General features: G+C 39.9%; 1 protein-coding gene across 1 annotated transcript; it reads right to left on the bottom strand.

The window, feature by feature from the left end:
• Positions 1 to 10,049: 10,049 nt before the first annotated feature.
• Positions 10,050 to 13,981, bottom strand: LOC103769573 (ovomucoid-like). Its single transcript, XM_008936786.1, has 4 exons — positions 13,927 to 13,981; positions 12,148 to 12,167; positions 10,622 to 10,749; positions 10,050 to 10,095 (listed from the first exon to the last, which is right to left on the bottom strand). The coding sequence occupies exons 1-4, from the start codon at positions 13,979 to 13,981 to the stop codon at positions 10,050 to 10,052; spliced, it is 249 nt and encodes an 82-aa protein (XP_008935034.1).
• Between the last annotated feature and the right edge of the window lie 2,417 nt (positions 13,982 to 16,398).

Below are 16,398 nucleotides of genomic sequence, written 5' to 3'. Positions count from 1 at the left end.
GTTCGGCCTCAGCGGCACCGGGGCGTGAATCCGGCGGCTTAACACAGAAAGACTTGAGGGAGCCCTAACGGATGCGTGAGGCGTCCTGGCCCGCCAGCAGCAAGCACGCACGGCAGCGTAGCCCTGAGGCGCGGGGGGTTAGAACAGCTCACCGTGCCCAGGGCTGCTTGGCACAGATGTGGAGAGCTCTGTAACTTACAGTTTACTAAACATCTTTGTGCAAACCCCAAGGAAGTAACAAAGCTCATTTATCACAGAGCAGGCTATTTATGTTTTATCTTCTGTGAAGGCCAACGTGCAAAAAGTCCGTTACTATTTTAAAAATGGTTCTGGCATAATCCACGACACTGTGATGAAATATGCAGTAACAATGAATTTTTTGTTTGCCTTTGCAGAATGAATCACAGAGAAGCTGTTAGCAAAATCTTCATGTGCAAGGAAGGACTGAGACCATCTCTTCTGAAGCATAATGCAGCAAATGCAGTAGCATTCACATTTAGTCTGGTGTTACTCTTATTTACCCCAACTGTGAAATTTGAGTTCAGGAAATGTTCCTGTTTAGCTTCTCATCTTGCATGTTAGAAGCAATTCTCATCCAAAATGAAACGACTGCTCTGTCCAAGTCTTGTTTCTCTTCATCCCTCAGCCAGCTTCTTAAATCATCACTGCCTACCTATAGCAAAGACAGCAGAAACATCTACTGGATAGTACTTCATACAATCTATGCACAGCTTGGCACGTTAAATAATCTTATAGGAATGTAAGTACAGAAAAAAAAGCAGGAGAAGACAGCACACAGCAGGGAAAGAATGGCCCAGTGACAGAAACACATACAGGGCAAACTGAACTTAACTGAATGAGAAGAAATGGTGCCACAGATTCTATGGCTGAGCATAGAACAGCTGGTAACAGCTGTGCAAAACAGGGACAGACTCTTCTTGGTTATCGGCGTGGATTTTAGATATGCCAACAGTAGCATCCAAAACATGTAGACCCCGAAACACAGTGAAAGTACATAAGTGAGGCCTGCTCTGCAAAGAAAACAAGAGGCACGGTAGCTTGTTCACTATCAAGATCCAAGTATAGTAACGACTGTTCCTGGCCCCCTCACCCATTTAGTGCAAATAAGAGAAGACTGCAAATAGGACACAAGAGAGACCAAACTGAATTCAGACGTTTGGGCAGGGCAGTTTGGTTTAGCTGTCATTTAAACTTGTGTATGAACAGTCACAGCGTATGAATGGTTAGGTGGTTACAGAATAGACAGCAGAAACCAAAACCACCCTTTTTTTTCTTAACAGAAACCAAGTAACTTGCCACACAGATCAGTTATACATGTAGCTTCAAAATAGTTTGACCATTCTATTTCTCTCTCTCCACTGCTACATATGAGAAAGTTTAGAGTTTGAGGCACTCAAGAATATTGAAACTAAAGCCCAAAGCAAAACAATCAGAAACTAGAGATGCTGAGCAGTCATCAGGGAAAATACTGTTCTGGTCTTGATCAAATATGAAATAAATAGCATGCTGCTTTACATATAGCACACTGCTGAGAAGACTACAAAGTTAAGAGGCTGTTGTTTCTTAAATTAGTATTAGAGAGTGTTGGCTTTGCTTCCTTTTAGCCACGGTATTGAGACCTCTTATGTAGAGGGGGTGGAAGCCATTTGGACATACAAGTTTATATTTTAGGGAGGTTTCATAGTCTTATTTCCATAACAGCAGTTTTATTGAATTAAAAAAAGTAGAGACCTGAGGGAATTAAGGCATTCCTTTATGCTTTAAAGAAAAAACATACTACAGCCCACAGACTCAAAACTTACCAGTCTCTCAAAGAGATGTTTCTAAGCTTTAGTCTTCTGAGAAAGCAAATGCTCTCTATCCCAACTGATGACAAAAGTAGACACTAACTAGCAACTAGCAAAAAACCTCATCAACATTTCAAAACTTAGAGCTTTCAAGGGAACAACTTATTAATTACTCATCTAGATCCAAACAGAAATTTCAATAGGAGAAAATCTTCTAAATACAACATATTTGCTAGTTACTTCATTAATAGTTTATGTATCACTTTGCTTGTATCTGCCCCTACCCCACCAACATAATTCTTAGAAAATACCTTAACACACCCAAAACCCAAACATATTACTGTTTTCATACAAGAAGAGGCTTTATCTCCCTATTTATATTCAACTGGTCCTTAATGTGTCTCACCTGCACCCCTGAGTCAGCAGTTAGTATTTTGCTTCTCTCTGCACAGCTGATACCAGATACAAGTGAATCAAAGGGATTCTGACACACAGAATTCCTCTTGCTTGTCAGTGGTATTTTCACCAAAGTTTAAGTATCTAGCCTTACATTTTTGTGCCTTTTTCACATAGAAATAATCTCCTTTAACAAGGTTAAACTTTGGAAGGATAAGTTTGGTTTTTCTGATATGCACATGCTCCTCTTCATCCTGAAAAAGCTCAAGAACATTTTATAAGAATTTTGGGGCCAGTATAGAACTGATACTGTAAAAATATTTCCTTCTTATTGCTAACACTTGCTGTTGTCTGTCTGTTTCATTGAAATGCCACCATTCTATCTGAATCCATACCTGGATGTTAGAACTCATATCTGCACTGCCCATGTGTTTGGCCATGAGATGTAATTTGAATATAGAGGATTCTGGGACTGTGTGTCTCTTCCCTTTAGGGAAGGTGGTCTCAGCTTGGACATTGACATACCAATTCGTGATAGTGGAAAGTTATGAGATCCATAGTGCTCTTGGCAGCCAAGTCAAGTTTACAAAGCCATGAAATCACTTCGTACTGATTCTTTAGTTATGGAATGATTTATGGAAAAAAATTTATGCATGTATTTGTAAAACTGATTTGGTGCTGTGAACTTGAAGTAAATTCATTCACAGGAGAAAGTACCTCTCCAGTGGCACTTGGACCCTTCTGAAACATATTTACAGTATGATAAATGGGAAAGTCCATCTGCTGCCAAGGCCATTTGGTTGCACTGAGTGGAACTGTCTCCTCTGACTATAAACCACCCAGGGCTATCTTCTGTTGACCTGCCTGATGGAAGCTGTTGTAATTTCCTCCAGCAAGAAAGAGACACTTCAGCTGCCCAGTGAGCACGTTCAGAATAGCCATGTAACATGCTTTGGTTGCTTGAAAACCTGAAGGCATTGCTTAGAAGTTCATATAAACTACTGTCTTTTTAATGTCACACAAGTGACCAGGAGTATCACTTTTGTCAGTTTGTGGAATTGTGGTGCTGCCTGCTAACGGTCACCAAATACACCTCTCCTCTCTTTAGAGAGGCTGCAGAGTCTGTTAAAACAATATGCTGCAAGACAGAATTCAGAAGTAAAAACAGCTTCCAGAATTACAACAAATTCCTGGTAAGGTACATAACAAAAAATGAAGGAGTATATGATCTCAGTGCTCACTTTTCCCTCAGGCAGGCATGGGGTGAAAGGCAGGAGCCACAGGGGTGATATGCTGTGATTTCACAGGTTTACAAAGGGAGCGAAGGAAACTGTGCCCTCCATTCATGTTCTTATTTTTTTTTCTGCTTAGACAGGAATGCTAGGATAAGCACTGGACTCAGAAGGGAGCTATAGTTAAAAGTACACTTGGATTTGAGAGGTGGAATTAAATTCGCAGCCCCCTCCTTCAGGTTAGATAGGGAACTGAGGGCCTTCAGATCTGGAATCAAACTGGGTTTGTGCTCATTGTGGGAGACAGGTAAGGGCTGGGGCCATGACAAGCTCGAATGCAATGCTTGTTGGGAATGGTGAGGGAACTCCCTTGTTTTGTCATTGCCCTGGTCAGAAGGGCGTGAGTACTTCCCTATCAAAATCCTCAAGCCCTCTGGTAAAGTCACACTGAAGTGTAATCTATGGAAATAAGTGGAGTTTTGGTCCCTGGAGTGACAGGCTTGTTTGCTGCAGGAATGGAAACCAGCCGCGAGAGTGGACGGAGCAGCAGAAAGAGACCTGGCCTTTTGCTATTGTCTGTGTCACCTGAAGTCATCTTCCTTCCAGCTGTGCTCAGAAAGGGTAGAGGTGTGCTGGTAGGAGGCCAGTGCCTGCAGATGTGCTGTGCTTCTCCCAGGAGGTGGCACCTCCACAGCGTTTGTTTGCTTGTGTCTCAATAGTTTAACACACCTCATGTCCCGCAAACTTGGAAAAATATCCTTTTATGGACTGGTGAAAAGTTAATTCCTGTAATTTGTGGTGTATGTAACTTGCATGCAAAGCTTTGCATTACTAGAAAATGTCCAAAGTGTCAAAGCATTTCTATTCTGTAATACAGAAGTTGAAAACCTTGTTACATGCTTATGAGTTGTCCGAGGACAGACAGGTGCAATTCGGATTACTATTTGAATTTGATCATGCCTCCTTCTGAGTGATTCCCAAGGAAAGTTGTTACTGCCTCAGTTTCCCAATTCCACGAGGAACTGAATCCCAGACCCCAAACGTTATCAGACAAGTTGTTTTGATTATGGGCTGTGTATCTTTGGCAAAACAGAAAGAAAACTTTCTGCTTATTTCTTGCTTATTTAATAATTTTGCAAGGAAATCTATAATATTTGAAACTGAGAAAATGGGAAAAAAGCACCCAAAAATCTATGTATGGAATTTGTTTGGGCATTAGTCCATGAAAACAGAAGTCACCAGGTACCTTAGCACAAGTAAGGATGGTAATTGTTGAGAACTTCACTGGTATTTTGGTATCAACTTTTTTTTTTTACCAGTTCTCTTTGCAGCCACAAGTTCCAGAGTCTCGTAGAGTACGGTCTTAGGACCTTAAGATAAAATAGTTGACAATGTCTAGTGCTTACATTCTCTACGTTGCGACACTATAGGCTTGGGCTTGGTTTTTTTTGCTTTTTTTTTGTTTTGTTTTTTTTTTTTTCAAATATTTAGTCTTATTAAAAGATTCAGAAACACCAAATAACTGTAGTAACTAAAAACACTCAACAAGCATGAGATAGCCTTTGAGCTATGTAGTGTAAGCAGCCTGAGCAGTATCACACTGGTTTTACAGCAGGGTTAGAATGCAGCTCTCCAGGCTGACCAGACACTGCTAGACCATACTGAAGCCAGCTGACTATGAACTATATTCCATTATACTTCACAGGTCAGTCACCTGGTGCTATCTGCAATCCAGTGGCACATGATTCTGGTCTGATCTAAAGAACGATTTATGCAATAGCAACTGGAGAGCACAGCTGCAAATTTGCATCTCACCCTTGCTGTCGTCAAAAAGATAATTGCTAGTGTAGGAGTCAGGAGACCTGGATGTTGGTTCTGGCTCAGCTACATATCTCTGATATATAAGAGGCTTAATCAAAGTGTCTACATTCCCTCTCAACAGTTTTCTTTACAGGTCATTCTCTGAGGTCTTAGGGGCAGGGTCCATCTTTTCTAATGAGCACGTGGAGCACCAGTGCTCTTCATCTGCTATACTTACATGCTAGAACAATGACAGAAACAACAGTGTCAGAAAATGACAGTAACAACAATATCAGAAAATAAAGTGTGCGCTTTATGGACAAGCGAAGCAATGTTATTATGGCACTGTTGTTTTCTTTTTCAGGAATCCAACTCATCTGATTTTCAGGCCTGTGTTTCATTACCTCTTGTCATAGAAGTAAAAATCAAAATGTTGTAAGAGTACTGTGAAAGCCCTTCCTTCTCATCCACATATAAATACACATCAACAATATATAAGTACATTTTCAGTGCAGTTTCGAAAACTGTGATCCTCAATGAGTGCAGGGAGATCTGTTCTATTTTTCCACTCAGTGCCAATATCTGGCCACCTCTATTTTATTATCTAGCAAACCAGATCTGAGCATGTTTCATCAACTCACTCAAGCTGCGTACATTTTTCCTTCCCCATATTTCTCTGTTGTTGCTCCATCATGCAAACTTGACTGTCCAGATTGTCCAGCCACTTCAGCAATTTCTTCAGAAGTCATTTACAGCAATTTACAAATCCTGTTCTTTGTTCTGGTGTGAGGCAAAAGCTGGAATGCTTCTCAGCATTATCTGCAGCTGTGGGTCAGCACATGATGCTACCAGGAGCTGACAAAAAGCACAAGCACTCCATGTTGGAAAGTATTGCTCTCCAGCTACTCCCATCTGCTGTTCCATGTCAGAAATTATTGGAAAATAATTAGAGTCCCAGGGGTCTGTGGTCGATGAATGGGTCTGTGGCAGACTATTATAGACCTCTAACTTACAGGGCTCTGAATCACCCCTGTGGATATCTGTTGGCTGCATAGGAAACTGAGTACCTTACGTTTGATCCACATAGTCAGTTAAATATCTCAATTTACTAGAGCAGGTGGCATGAATATCCACATAGACTATAGCAAGCCAAGCTAGAAGGCAGAAAATATCCCCAAATTGTCTGCTGGATTTTCTGACATCATGGTGAAACATCAGAATTTGGCTTTGTTTTCTCAATTTGATCTTTGTTTTCTCATTTTGATCTTAGTCAAAACACATTCAGGGCAAGATGACCTGTTGTAGGAATCTTTTTCTTAACTGTTCAGAGCCACAGAGGCTTTGAGCTATTAGAAACTTTTCCAATATTACCTTGGTCATTTGCATTCCTTTGCTGGGACCTGGTTTCCAGACAAACAGAATTCATGATAGTGGTGGCTTTAGTCTGTGTCTTAAGATAGACAGAAGAATTTTCTGCCAACAAAAAAAAAACCCTTTAATTTTAGTTTACATCAGTATTTTCATAATCTCTGCCACCATTCTATGGTTCTTCATCATCTATTCACAGAAGCTGGGCTGAGAGACAGTGGGAAGTAACCATATAAACCACTGAAAAACTCCACCTGACTTTGTGTTAGAATTACAAGGGTTTCCAGCCTCTTTATTTCATAGAGAAGATAAAAAGGTGCCATCTGCAGCTAACCCTTCATTAGTGTTTTATTCAGCCTGCTGAAAAAATAAAATAAACTCAACTCGAGTACATGGCTTAGCTGAATACGTGGAGTCTTCTCCACCAAGCAATCGTGAGAAAAGAAAAATGGCATTGTGGTTAATGTGCATTTCACTACAGTTGTTTTTGGCTAATATACGTGTCCTTAGGAATTGGCAATGACTATATTGCTCTAGTTTGTGCACTAGAGTAAGCCTAAGGAGATAACAAGGAGAAGGAATGGGTGAAAGCGCTCCAGCTTCCTTGTTTAAAGTCTTCCCTGAGCTTCTTTCTACTGAAGATCTCCTCTCCTTTTTCTAAGATTTGTAGTATTTGTTAAATTTCACCTTTAGCTTCCCTTTGTTGTGATAATGTATTTTACTTCCCACAAAAAATAATCCCCTTTGACTCATTCAGATGGTTCTCAGTATTTGCTATATTAATCTCCAGTACTACTTTTTATCTTCCCTTTCTCTTTTAGGTGTCAAGGTAAGAACTGATGGAGAGGAAGAGATGAACAAAATTCGAGAGGTTTTTGAATGCTGGGCTACATGTGTTGATCTTTGTTTGGTAGATTCCTGTATCATGTTGAAATATTTTCCATCGGCTCTGCTTGATATTCACCCATCTGCCTATGGTGCTGCTGCTGCCACCGTCTGAAAATGCCTGAACATGCCAAGTTTCATCATCTGCAATTTGTTGCATCCATTCTTCACTAACGTAGAAAGAAGTTCTGTTTTCCAAAGCAACCATGACTGTAAATTGCATTTGAAAATCTGTCATTCTGATAACTTGCTTCAGCAGTTGGGACAGTCTCATGGAAAAATTAAAAATATCCACCAGAACATCGTTCATAGCAGCATAAACTTCCCACAGTGAGAAAATATTAAGGATGGAGGGACTAAATAAAGAAATGTATGTGATAGAAGCATGTTTACTGTCTGTTGAGGCTCTTTTAACTATGGAATGAACATTTTGTTTCATGGAAATGGACTTTATTAACTAAGCCCTTGTTAACAAAGTGTAAAGATGAGAGTGCAAATGTGATTTGTTCTGCAAGCTTTTTTGGAATAACATCAATAAGTTGGCATTTTGGAGAGAAATGAAATGCATTAAGGAACTGTACAGTCACAAAAATGAAGTCCCTTGTTAAATACACTCATTATTTAGTATTATTTGACATAGAGATAGAATTTACTTTTTAAGGCTTTTACTTGGTTGGGATATAGCACTCTATTTACATACTTACTCTAGCATTTAATTAAACCTAATTTTTTCCTTTCATTTTTTGTTGTTTTCAGCTTTATGATTCTTCTAGATGTTCAGATGTACTGAGTGTAATAGGCAATTAGCATAAAAATCATTCAGCCTGTTCACATTATAAATAAGACTAGAGGCCAGGTTTACATCAGTTTGTACTAGCAAATTAAAAAGAACCTCTCATCCAGAGAGGCCAACTAGTTGAGTCTAGTCACATCTCTGCTATGAAATTATTTTACCTTCCAAACCAGGGTCCCGTTTCCCATTTGGGAATGGTCCCTGCCCTCCCAAGATGTGCCTGGGAACTGTTGGGAAGACCTTGGATCCCAGACAGGATCATTCCATGGCTGTGCTAACAATTTCAAAGTAAAGATGGTAGAGTTCCAGTGCTCACAGCTGTGCCCTGACACTCTTTAGTTCCTTGGTAAAGTAACCTGTGAAAAACTCACTTTGGTGGTTAATCAGCACCACATAAAGTCCACCATTCTCTTCTGCTCTACAGGGAATGATGTGGCGCCCTCAACTCTGCCAGGAGAAAGAGCACATCCTGACACCATGGACCAACAAAGCCTCATGGCCCTTCCTTACAGAAGGCAGCATGCTGCTGCTGCAGCGACCATCAGGCAGCAGAGGCATGACTTGGCTTTTTGGTGTTGTGCCTTCAAAGACAAGGACATGAGCTTCTTTCCTCAGTTTCTGTTCTTTTGAAGTATGAGCCCATGTCCAGCCCAATTAGAGTACCAGATGGAAATGTTCAAAAATGGTACCCGCATTCCAGTTCCAAAATGTTCTTCATGTGTAAGCCCAGTAAAGTCAGTCATTCATAAGCTTTAATTCTGGGAAAATGTATTCCTTTGACTGGCCATTCAAGTGTAAAAGACACAAACTAGCCTAATAATTAAAATAAGAAGGATGTAAGGATAGAACATAAATTTCTTCAGGTCTGAAAGCAGCCAATTTATCAGACATGAACAGAATCATTAATAATCACTTTTTAGTCTCATTATATAAAAGAGGCATCACTATAAAGCTTACACAGTTTTACAGTTTACCAGCGTTGTTTCATTTGAAGGAAAAAAACCAGACAGGTTGTAGGGTAAATTCCAGTATCATGAGGCCATCTAGTGCATATTGTCAGTGTTACAACTTTTGTCTTCCAGGCTTTGGTTTTGTACCTCTGCCCCTAGCTCCTGCTCTATGATTAACTTGGGAAATATCTCATCTGTGAATAACGGATGCAATAAACTTGTTCTCTGGAAAGGTCACCACGGACAAAAAAGAAGAGTCAACATTTATTTTAATAAACATGCAAACTAAGTAGCTAACCAACATATACGAATCAGAATTGTACAAAGTTACAAGAAAAATGAGAATTTGAAACTTAGCTACAACCTGGAAGAGTCAAGGTACTGCCTAGAAAAGCTGAAGCTTTGAAAAGAATTATCTGTAAAAGTTCCTGGGTAAATGAAGGAAAACATTTCATTGACAGAAAAGCAGAGGCAATGCCTGCACTGACTTGTGACCACTAAAGTCAGATGGCATTGTCAGAAGATTTGAGCTTTAACTGTGGAGAGAAACACATAATGAAGGCCTCATGTGAAAGCCAACTTGCTCCAGACAGAGGAATGCTTGTGAGATCTGAGGGAGAGCTTTGCAGGGAGGACAGAAGTGTCAATCCCAGCATTCTGGAGGAGAGAGAAGCAGCAAATGACAGCAGACCTGTAAAGCCAACTTTGTGCTTTGTTCACCATCATCAGAATGGGCGGGATGAATAAAATTAAATCAAGAGATTGTGATAAGGCAGTGTACAGCTGTTCTTAGCACTCTTTGTCACAGAGAATCCATTCAGCATACTCCCGCTTGCTTCATGCGTAAGGCACCTCTACTTCTCCTGCAAAGGAAGGGAAGGACAGACATTGCAGACAGCAAACCCAACATTATGAACTAAAACCTGACTGAAATCCTCAGCTAGCAACCTGCTAACAGAAAAAACACTATAAACATTTGCAGCAGACAAGAAGACGAGGATCTGTAAACAATCTTCTTTTTAAAAATATGTATTTTATCCATAAAAAGCAAGATATTTTCAGTATCATTTGAATTCTTATACGATCTGATACGGGTCCAAGTGCTTTGTTAGTCTTGTGTTGCTCAGTGGACTCTCCTCTTCCCTATCTGAATTTTACTGTTTCTGCTAGAAAAGGAAGTTGCTCACACAAATATCAAGGTAATTAATTTAGATCAATTGCGCCCTTATTGGTGGGAGAAGAAACTAGTCTATGAAGTTTAAGCAAAGAAGAAGAGGAGTAGTGAACCTGAAAAAAATGATAGCACTGAGGTAGAATGGAAATACCAAGTAAATCAGCTAATCTCAGATTTTGGCTTAATCAGGAGTAATGACATAGTATTGTACTTACAGGACTGCTTTGCAGAAAGAACATTTGTTGTTATATGTTTTCCCATCAGAGCCACAAAACGGCTGATAGAGTCTTTCGCAGTAAATAGGTCTGCTTCTCTCTAACCTCTTGTATTCACTGCAGTCTACCTGCAAATACATTATCATTTTGCTATGAGTCCATCTTTCTCACATTCTCCATTCACCTACAGAAATAATGAATGTATTACATTCTTGGATGAACTTGTCAGGTGCCTCTAGAGCAGTACAGCCAATTGGGCTCGATGATCTATATTAGCCGAGTCTAAGCTTAAAAAAAGACATGTTCCTTCTGGTTAACTACCTATCCATGTCAGGTACTTTGCTGTCTGCCTGAATAAGAATACAGTCACTGGAAAAATACAGCCCCTTTTGCATCTACAGGAAAGCAGAGGCTTAATAGTTTTTTCCACCTCATTGCAATTGTCAGTAAATTCAGGTGAGATTAGTCTTCAAGGATGTGAAGGGTTTGTCTCTTTGTTGCACAAGTATCAGCTTTTGACACTTTTTACTTTGGTAAAAGGATCTGCCCAGGCAGAATTAAGTAAAGTCCTACGTAAATATTAGCATGACAAGAAGTAATTGAAAGGCCCTCATCTGATAGTGAGACTGTATTCATTACAGACATATATCAGAAGAGAGTGCAAACTAGTCAAAGAAATGACTGAAAATGCTCCCATCCTGGTTTTGGAGCTCAATCTTCTCCTGTCAGATAAATGTCATTCCTGGTATTTGACAAGCAAGGAGTTCCTTTTTGCAGAGCACGTATTCTATTTAATGTGCTGTTTGTCATCCTCAAAAGCCTAGAGTTTACTTGCCTAGAAAATCACCTGTTCTTACTGGTGCTATTCTAACTTAGAATCGGTTCTTCTCTTCTTGCTGCTGGCCTAGTGACAATTTGAAGTGTATTAGTCTTTGCAGAGACACTACGACTGGAGCTCTTCCTTTCTGAAGGTCTATCCAAAATACATATTATAAATGTATGCATTTAAAACAGAACCCAGCCTTGCTGTTCTCTTGTTGTGGCCTGCTTTTTTCCCCTCATTGCCACAAGTAGAGAAGGAGAGGAATATTACTTTGGGAAACCCTGGAATTTATTACAGATTATATGATTGATTTTATGGTAGTCAGTGCCCAGGGTCTGTAGGTGGGTGAAGTGAGGAGCTGTGTGTGGTCAGGCCTTTTAGCAGCCCAGCCCCTGTGCCATGGTTAGTTGGAAAATCACCAAGAAAGCTGTATAGTGTCACCTCCAGGTAAATATTTTTAAGATTTTGATTTCTCTTTATTAAAACTTGGCCTTGCCCAGACTGCGTTACATCTAAAAACATGTGGAAGTTGTCAGAGCAACTGCATGGAAACCACCTATCTAAAACTCAACAATTTTTCTCTGAAGTACTTTGGCAGCATATAATTAACGTTAAGTATGTTGTTTTTTTTTTTTTACCTTATGGAGCTCTGTTGTTAAAAACTATATATTTTTATCCAGAAATAAAGGAAAAAGTTACTCACCTCATTCTCTTCGGCAGCATCTGCAATATAAACAGAATCACAAAAGATAAAATAAAAAGCACTGTTGAACATTCAGTTTGCAGTTAGGATGATTTCATTAGCACCAGCCCTTCCAGCAACACCAAGTCTGTTACCTCCTTGAAAGTAAATACTGACAGATTTTCAGTGTTTAATAAGATACAGGTGTCACGACTTATTAACCAAGTGGACCTCATTGTATTGTTTGCCCTTGAAATCTGTTAGCAACCAGAACAGCCTTTGTTGTGGAAGGGAGTAGAGGCTATTGTTCCCCTTTTCCTCAGAGGAAGACTGAAGATCTAGGAGTCAATATTCTGTTCAAAGGCCAGTCTGTTTAGGTTGAACTAGTTGTTAAGCATGACCAGATTTTACTTTGCAAGTTTATAAAAACAAAACAAAATCATATGTGGCTGGTTGCAAACAAATCACATGATCCTTTCATACTTCTGTTTTCTGTCAATAATGAGAATAATAGCTTCATTAAAATGTAATACTAAATCTATATGGAATGATGGTGATGAAATTTGGATCACAATACCAGTTCAAGAAGTATTTTCCCTTGCCAATTGTTATGGATTCTCAAGTATTTGACAGAAGGATTGGCTCCTATTTTGTACACACATGACATCCAATATAATGGAGCCCTGTTCTCAGGTGGGGCTTCAAAAAGCACCTTCAAAACAATTATAATTACGCCTCCCAGAAAGTAATCAAGTAACATTGGCGTGTCTCCATTATGGTGACACGTTTGTTACTTTGTTTAGGAATGTATTTTGTTCTTCTTCTGTCCTGTTATCATCCTTCTGTGACTTCCAAGGGATAAGAGTAATCAGGCAGAGGCTTCTGTACAGAAGGAGCAAGAGGAAAATGTATTATGAACTAACAAGCAAGACAGCTCTAGCACTTGTTTTTCTAAGTGTAGCTTTTTTTGGTCTCTAAAGCAATTAAGCTTTCCACCGAAATTTCCTTTCTTGTCACTGCTTACATCTTCTCATCAAAGTTGTCCGAAGTAAAGAAAACCAGCATAAATAACAATCCATGTCAAATTTCCATCTCTCCCCAGAAGTTTGACTGTATTTTCATTATTCTGGAATTGGATCAGATTTAACTCAGTTCCATAAAAAAAACATGAAATTGCTTTTCATTGTTTTGCTTCCTTAATGTTCATCATGCTGTTGAACTGATATACAACTAGCAGAGAAGATTTGGACTCTCCTCATCCAATTACTCTAAATGTACTTATTTTTCTCTATCTTTCTTTAAAAAAAAAAAACAAAAAAACCCAAAAAAAAACACAGAGTGAAGGCTCAAGAAATTCATCCCAGCTCCCTATTTTACCACAGAGCAACTTCTGCCTCAAGAGTTCTCTCCAGCCTGGTAAACTAGCATCATAATGAGGCTATTCACAGCCATGTAATGTGGCCCGTGAATATTCAGCTGTCTCTTGCTCGGTTTGGGAGGAGAAGGACCTCATCAGCTCCAAGCTCCCTGCTCAAATGGGAAAAAAGGAAAAAAAGGAGGTAACGCACTGCTCTAGTTCTGAGGCTTTGCAGTTTACTACTTAGTTACAATGCAGAATGCAGCTCTGATTCACACCACTGGTGCCACATTGCCTGCTAAATAGTGTACAAGCATAAAATTTCACTTGCTTTCTGCCACCCAAGTCCAGCAAGCATTGCTTACTGTCCCAGTAGTCCGAGAAGCTTGCAGTCTTTGCACATTAGAACTATAATATATCAGGAAGTGAAAAAGGTTACTTACTTGCTAAGCAAAGAACTGCCAGGGTGAGGAGCACAAAGATGCCTGTTATCTTCATGGCAGACGTGGCTTCTTGACTTGTTCCAGAGCCACACTGTGCTCTCAGTATTCCAGTACACTTAGCTTAAATGTGTATTGCTGTGTCTGAGAGAGCAGATATATATACATATGCACGCAGAAAGAGCAGGAGCCCTGATGATGAAATCCCCCTTGTAGAGAATGTAATTAGAAGAAGGTGTTGCCCATGGGTAGTATCAATAAGAATGTCTTCTCTACAACATGAAGGTCGTAAGTACAGGGCAAAGATGAGTGTCTCAGCATGGATTGTGTTGATATAGGAGATGTATTGTACTTTGGCTAATCCCCTTGCCTAATTAACTGTTTCATCTCCATTAGCGAGCTCAAGGAGTGACTCAGTAAGGTGGCTTTGTTATTGCCGTATTGACTCTTGAAGCTGAACACAGTTCCCAGGAAAAAAAAAAATCTTACTGGGTGCATGCCAAAAGTTTCATAGTAGTGGAGCTGAAAAGTTGACTTCCTATTGCTCTGAAATTTTGGAGCCCCTTGTCACCAGCTGTGGATAGAGGCAATGCTGGCTAGTATGGCCATGCGCTGAGCCCTTTCAGACTGCTCTGCTGTAGTAGTTGCTGCTTGGAAAAGTTGTTTCACATGAATACCCTCACCTTCACACACAGCCCAGAAGATCCCTCAGTCTTTCAGTGTTCTTCTGCCTTTAAAACTCCACCAGCTGAGAGAGCAGAAGCAATGCTTTGTGACAGAAGGAGCAAAGATACTGCACTGCACTGCCTAGCAAAGAGAAGTGATGAGTTTGCAGGCATTGTGCATCCTGCAAATTACTGCCGAGGTTGCTGTCATGGAGATACGGAGAAGATCCCTCAGCCTGCCCGTCTTCTTTGTTGCTATTTCCAGCACGGTAGGTGTCATATCACATGGGATTCATGAAACTAATCCAACATATTAGAGTATTAGTGACTTAATCAATAGGCATAAGTTTCTGGCTTGTATAATACAGACCATGGGTAGAGTCACAGTCAGGAACTCAGATCTGGCTCTTAATTTTCATGAAGTTCAAAGTAATGTAAATTTTTAAGCGTATAGTTTTGTTTGAAGCCATGCTTCTGGAATTGCTTTGTCTTCAGCCATTTACAATGTAGGTGTGCAGATTGTCTCAGTACGAAAGATCTCTGCACACCATTACAAGTTACAGTATTTCAGTGATCACCTGCATTACAAGATATCCTGTGCCTTTTTCCCCATGCAGGAGTTAGGGTCTTCTGTGCTAATGTCATTAAGACAGAGGAACTGGAAGTTCTTACAGAAAAGGTTGTAATAGGTCAAGTAGACTTTGGGCCCCACTAAATCGTACCAAGAGGGGTACAGATCATCTTGTCTTTCAAGAATGTAGGTAATGAATAAATTTTTAATTTCTCTTCCCTTACTGGATAAAAAAAAAAAAACACAAACAAACAAATAGATGTCATCAAATTCCAATGCCATGATAGGTAAAGAACTGGTTTAGAGCTGGAGGCCTGTAGATATTTTTTTTTAAATGCTCTTACTTCAATGATTTGATTTTAAATTTTTCTTTGTTCTTCACTTAGACATCAGTATATATATATTCCTGTGAAGTGGAGACCACAAAAGACAAGATATGATTTAAATTGGGGTTGGTCTGGATTCTGCTGCTTTGGGATGGCAATGAAATTCTTGTTGGGAAAGCCCAGAACTTTTCTGAAGAGCCTGGCATAGAGCATATATAAACTCATGGAGAATATTCAGGACATGCTCATTGACTGAAGGACAATTGCCAACATTAGGCAACAAGAACAAAACCCAGAACAATCCAGAAGGTACTCCTAGTCTGAATAGTTTTGAGCAAACAAGACTTTTGAGGGTATCTTCAAATTATAAAAGTGCAGCTTGACAGAACACGCAGGTTTCTTGACACTGGTATGAGGAAATCTGCCCACTTGGTTACGCTCTCTTGCCCAATATGGTGCTACAGAGTGCACAGTCTGATGCAACCTCATTATCCACCCCATTTTCCCAGTGGAAGAAAATAAACATCTGTTTGCAGTCTTCTGAGCTGATGTACGAAGATTTTTTGAGGACTAGCATAGAAAGGAATAGAGAACGTCTGGAGGCTGAGGGAGGCTGATGAGGGAGGCAGAGTTTAGATCAGATCTTTCTTAGTATTTGAAATTTACTTTGTACCGAAAGGATTCCTGATCCTTATTTCCTGCCCCATAGCAGGAAAACCATGGTATGAATGTTTTCTTTCTGGCAATGTTTTTTGATTAGGGCTTTTGAACCAAATTAAGATTCCTTTTCTGCACAATGAACCTTGAGCTTTGTAAGGCTTGCCCAGACCACTCAGGTAGTAGACAGTTCTGCTGAGAAGTCACGACATACTGCAGGGTGTGCAAATAGCAGCTCACTGCAAGTGGGGCACAG

The sequence above is a fragment of the Merops nubicus genome, unplaced genomic scaffold, assembly GCF_000691845.1.
Source record: "Merops nubicus isolate BGI_N331 unplaced genomic scaffold, ASM69184v1 scaffold43683, whole genome shotgun sequence".
Lineage (NCBI taxonomy): Eukaryota > Metazoa > Chordata > Aves > Coraciiformes > Meropidae > Merops > Merops nubicus.
The sequence above is the reverse complement of the archived record's forward strand: the minus strand, read 5'-3'. Positions and strand labels throughout refer to the sequence as shown.

Bases quoted from the DNA above. Each gene is read 5' to 3' on its own strand.
- LOC103769573 (XM_008936786.1), bottom strand. From the start codon at position 13,981: ATGAAGATAACAGGCATCTTTGTGCTCCTCACCCTGGCAGTTCTTTGC. The intron at 12,168-13,926 runs GTAAGTAACCTT...TTTATATTGCAG, and splicing joins GGCAGTTCTTTGCTTAGCAA to ATGCTGCCGAAGAGAATGAG. The intron at 10,750-12,147 runs GTGAGTAACTTT...ATGTATTTGCAG, and splicing joins ATGCTGCCGAAGAGAATGAG to GTAGACTGCAGTGAATACAA.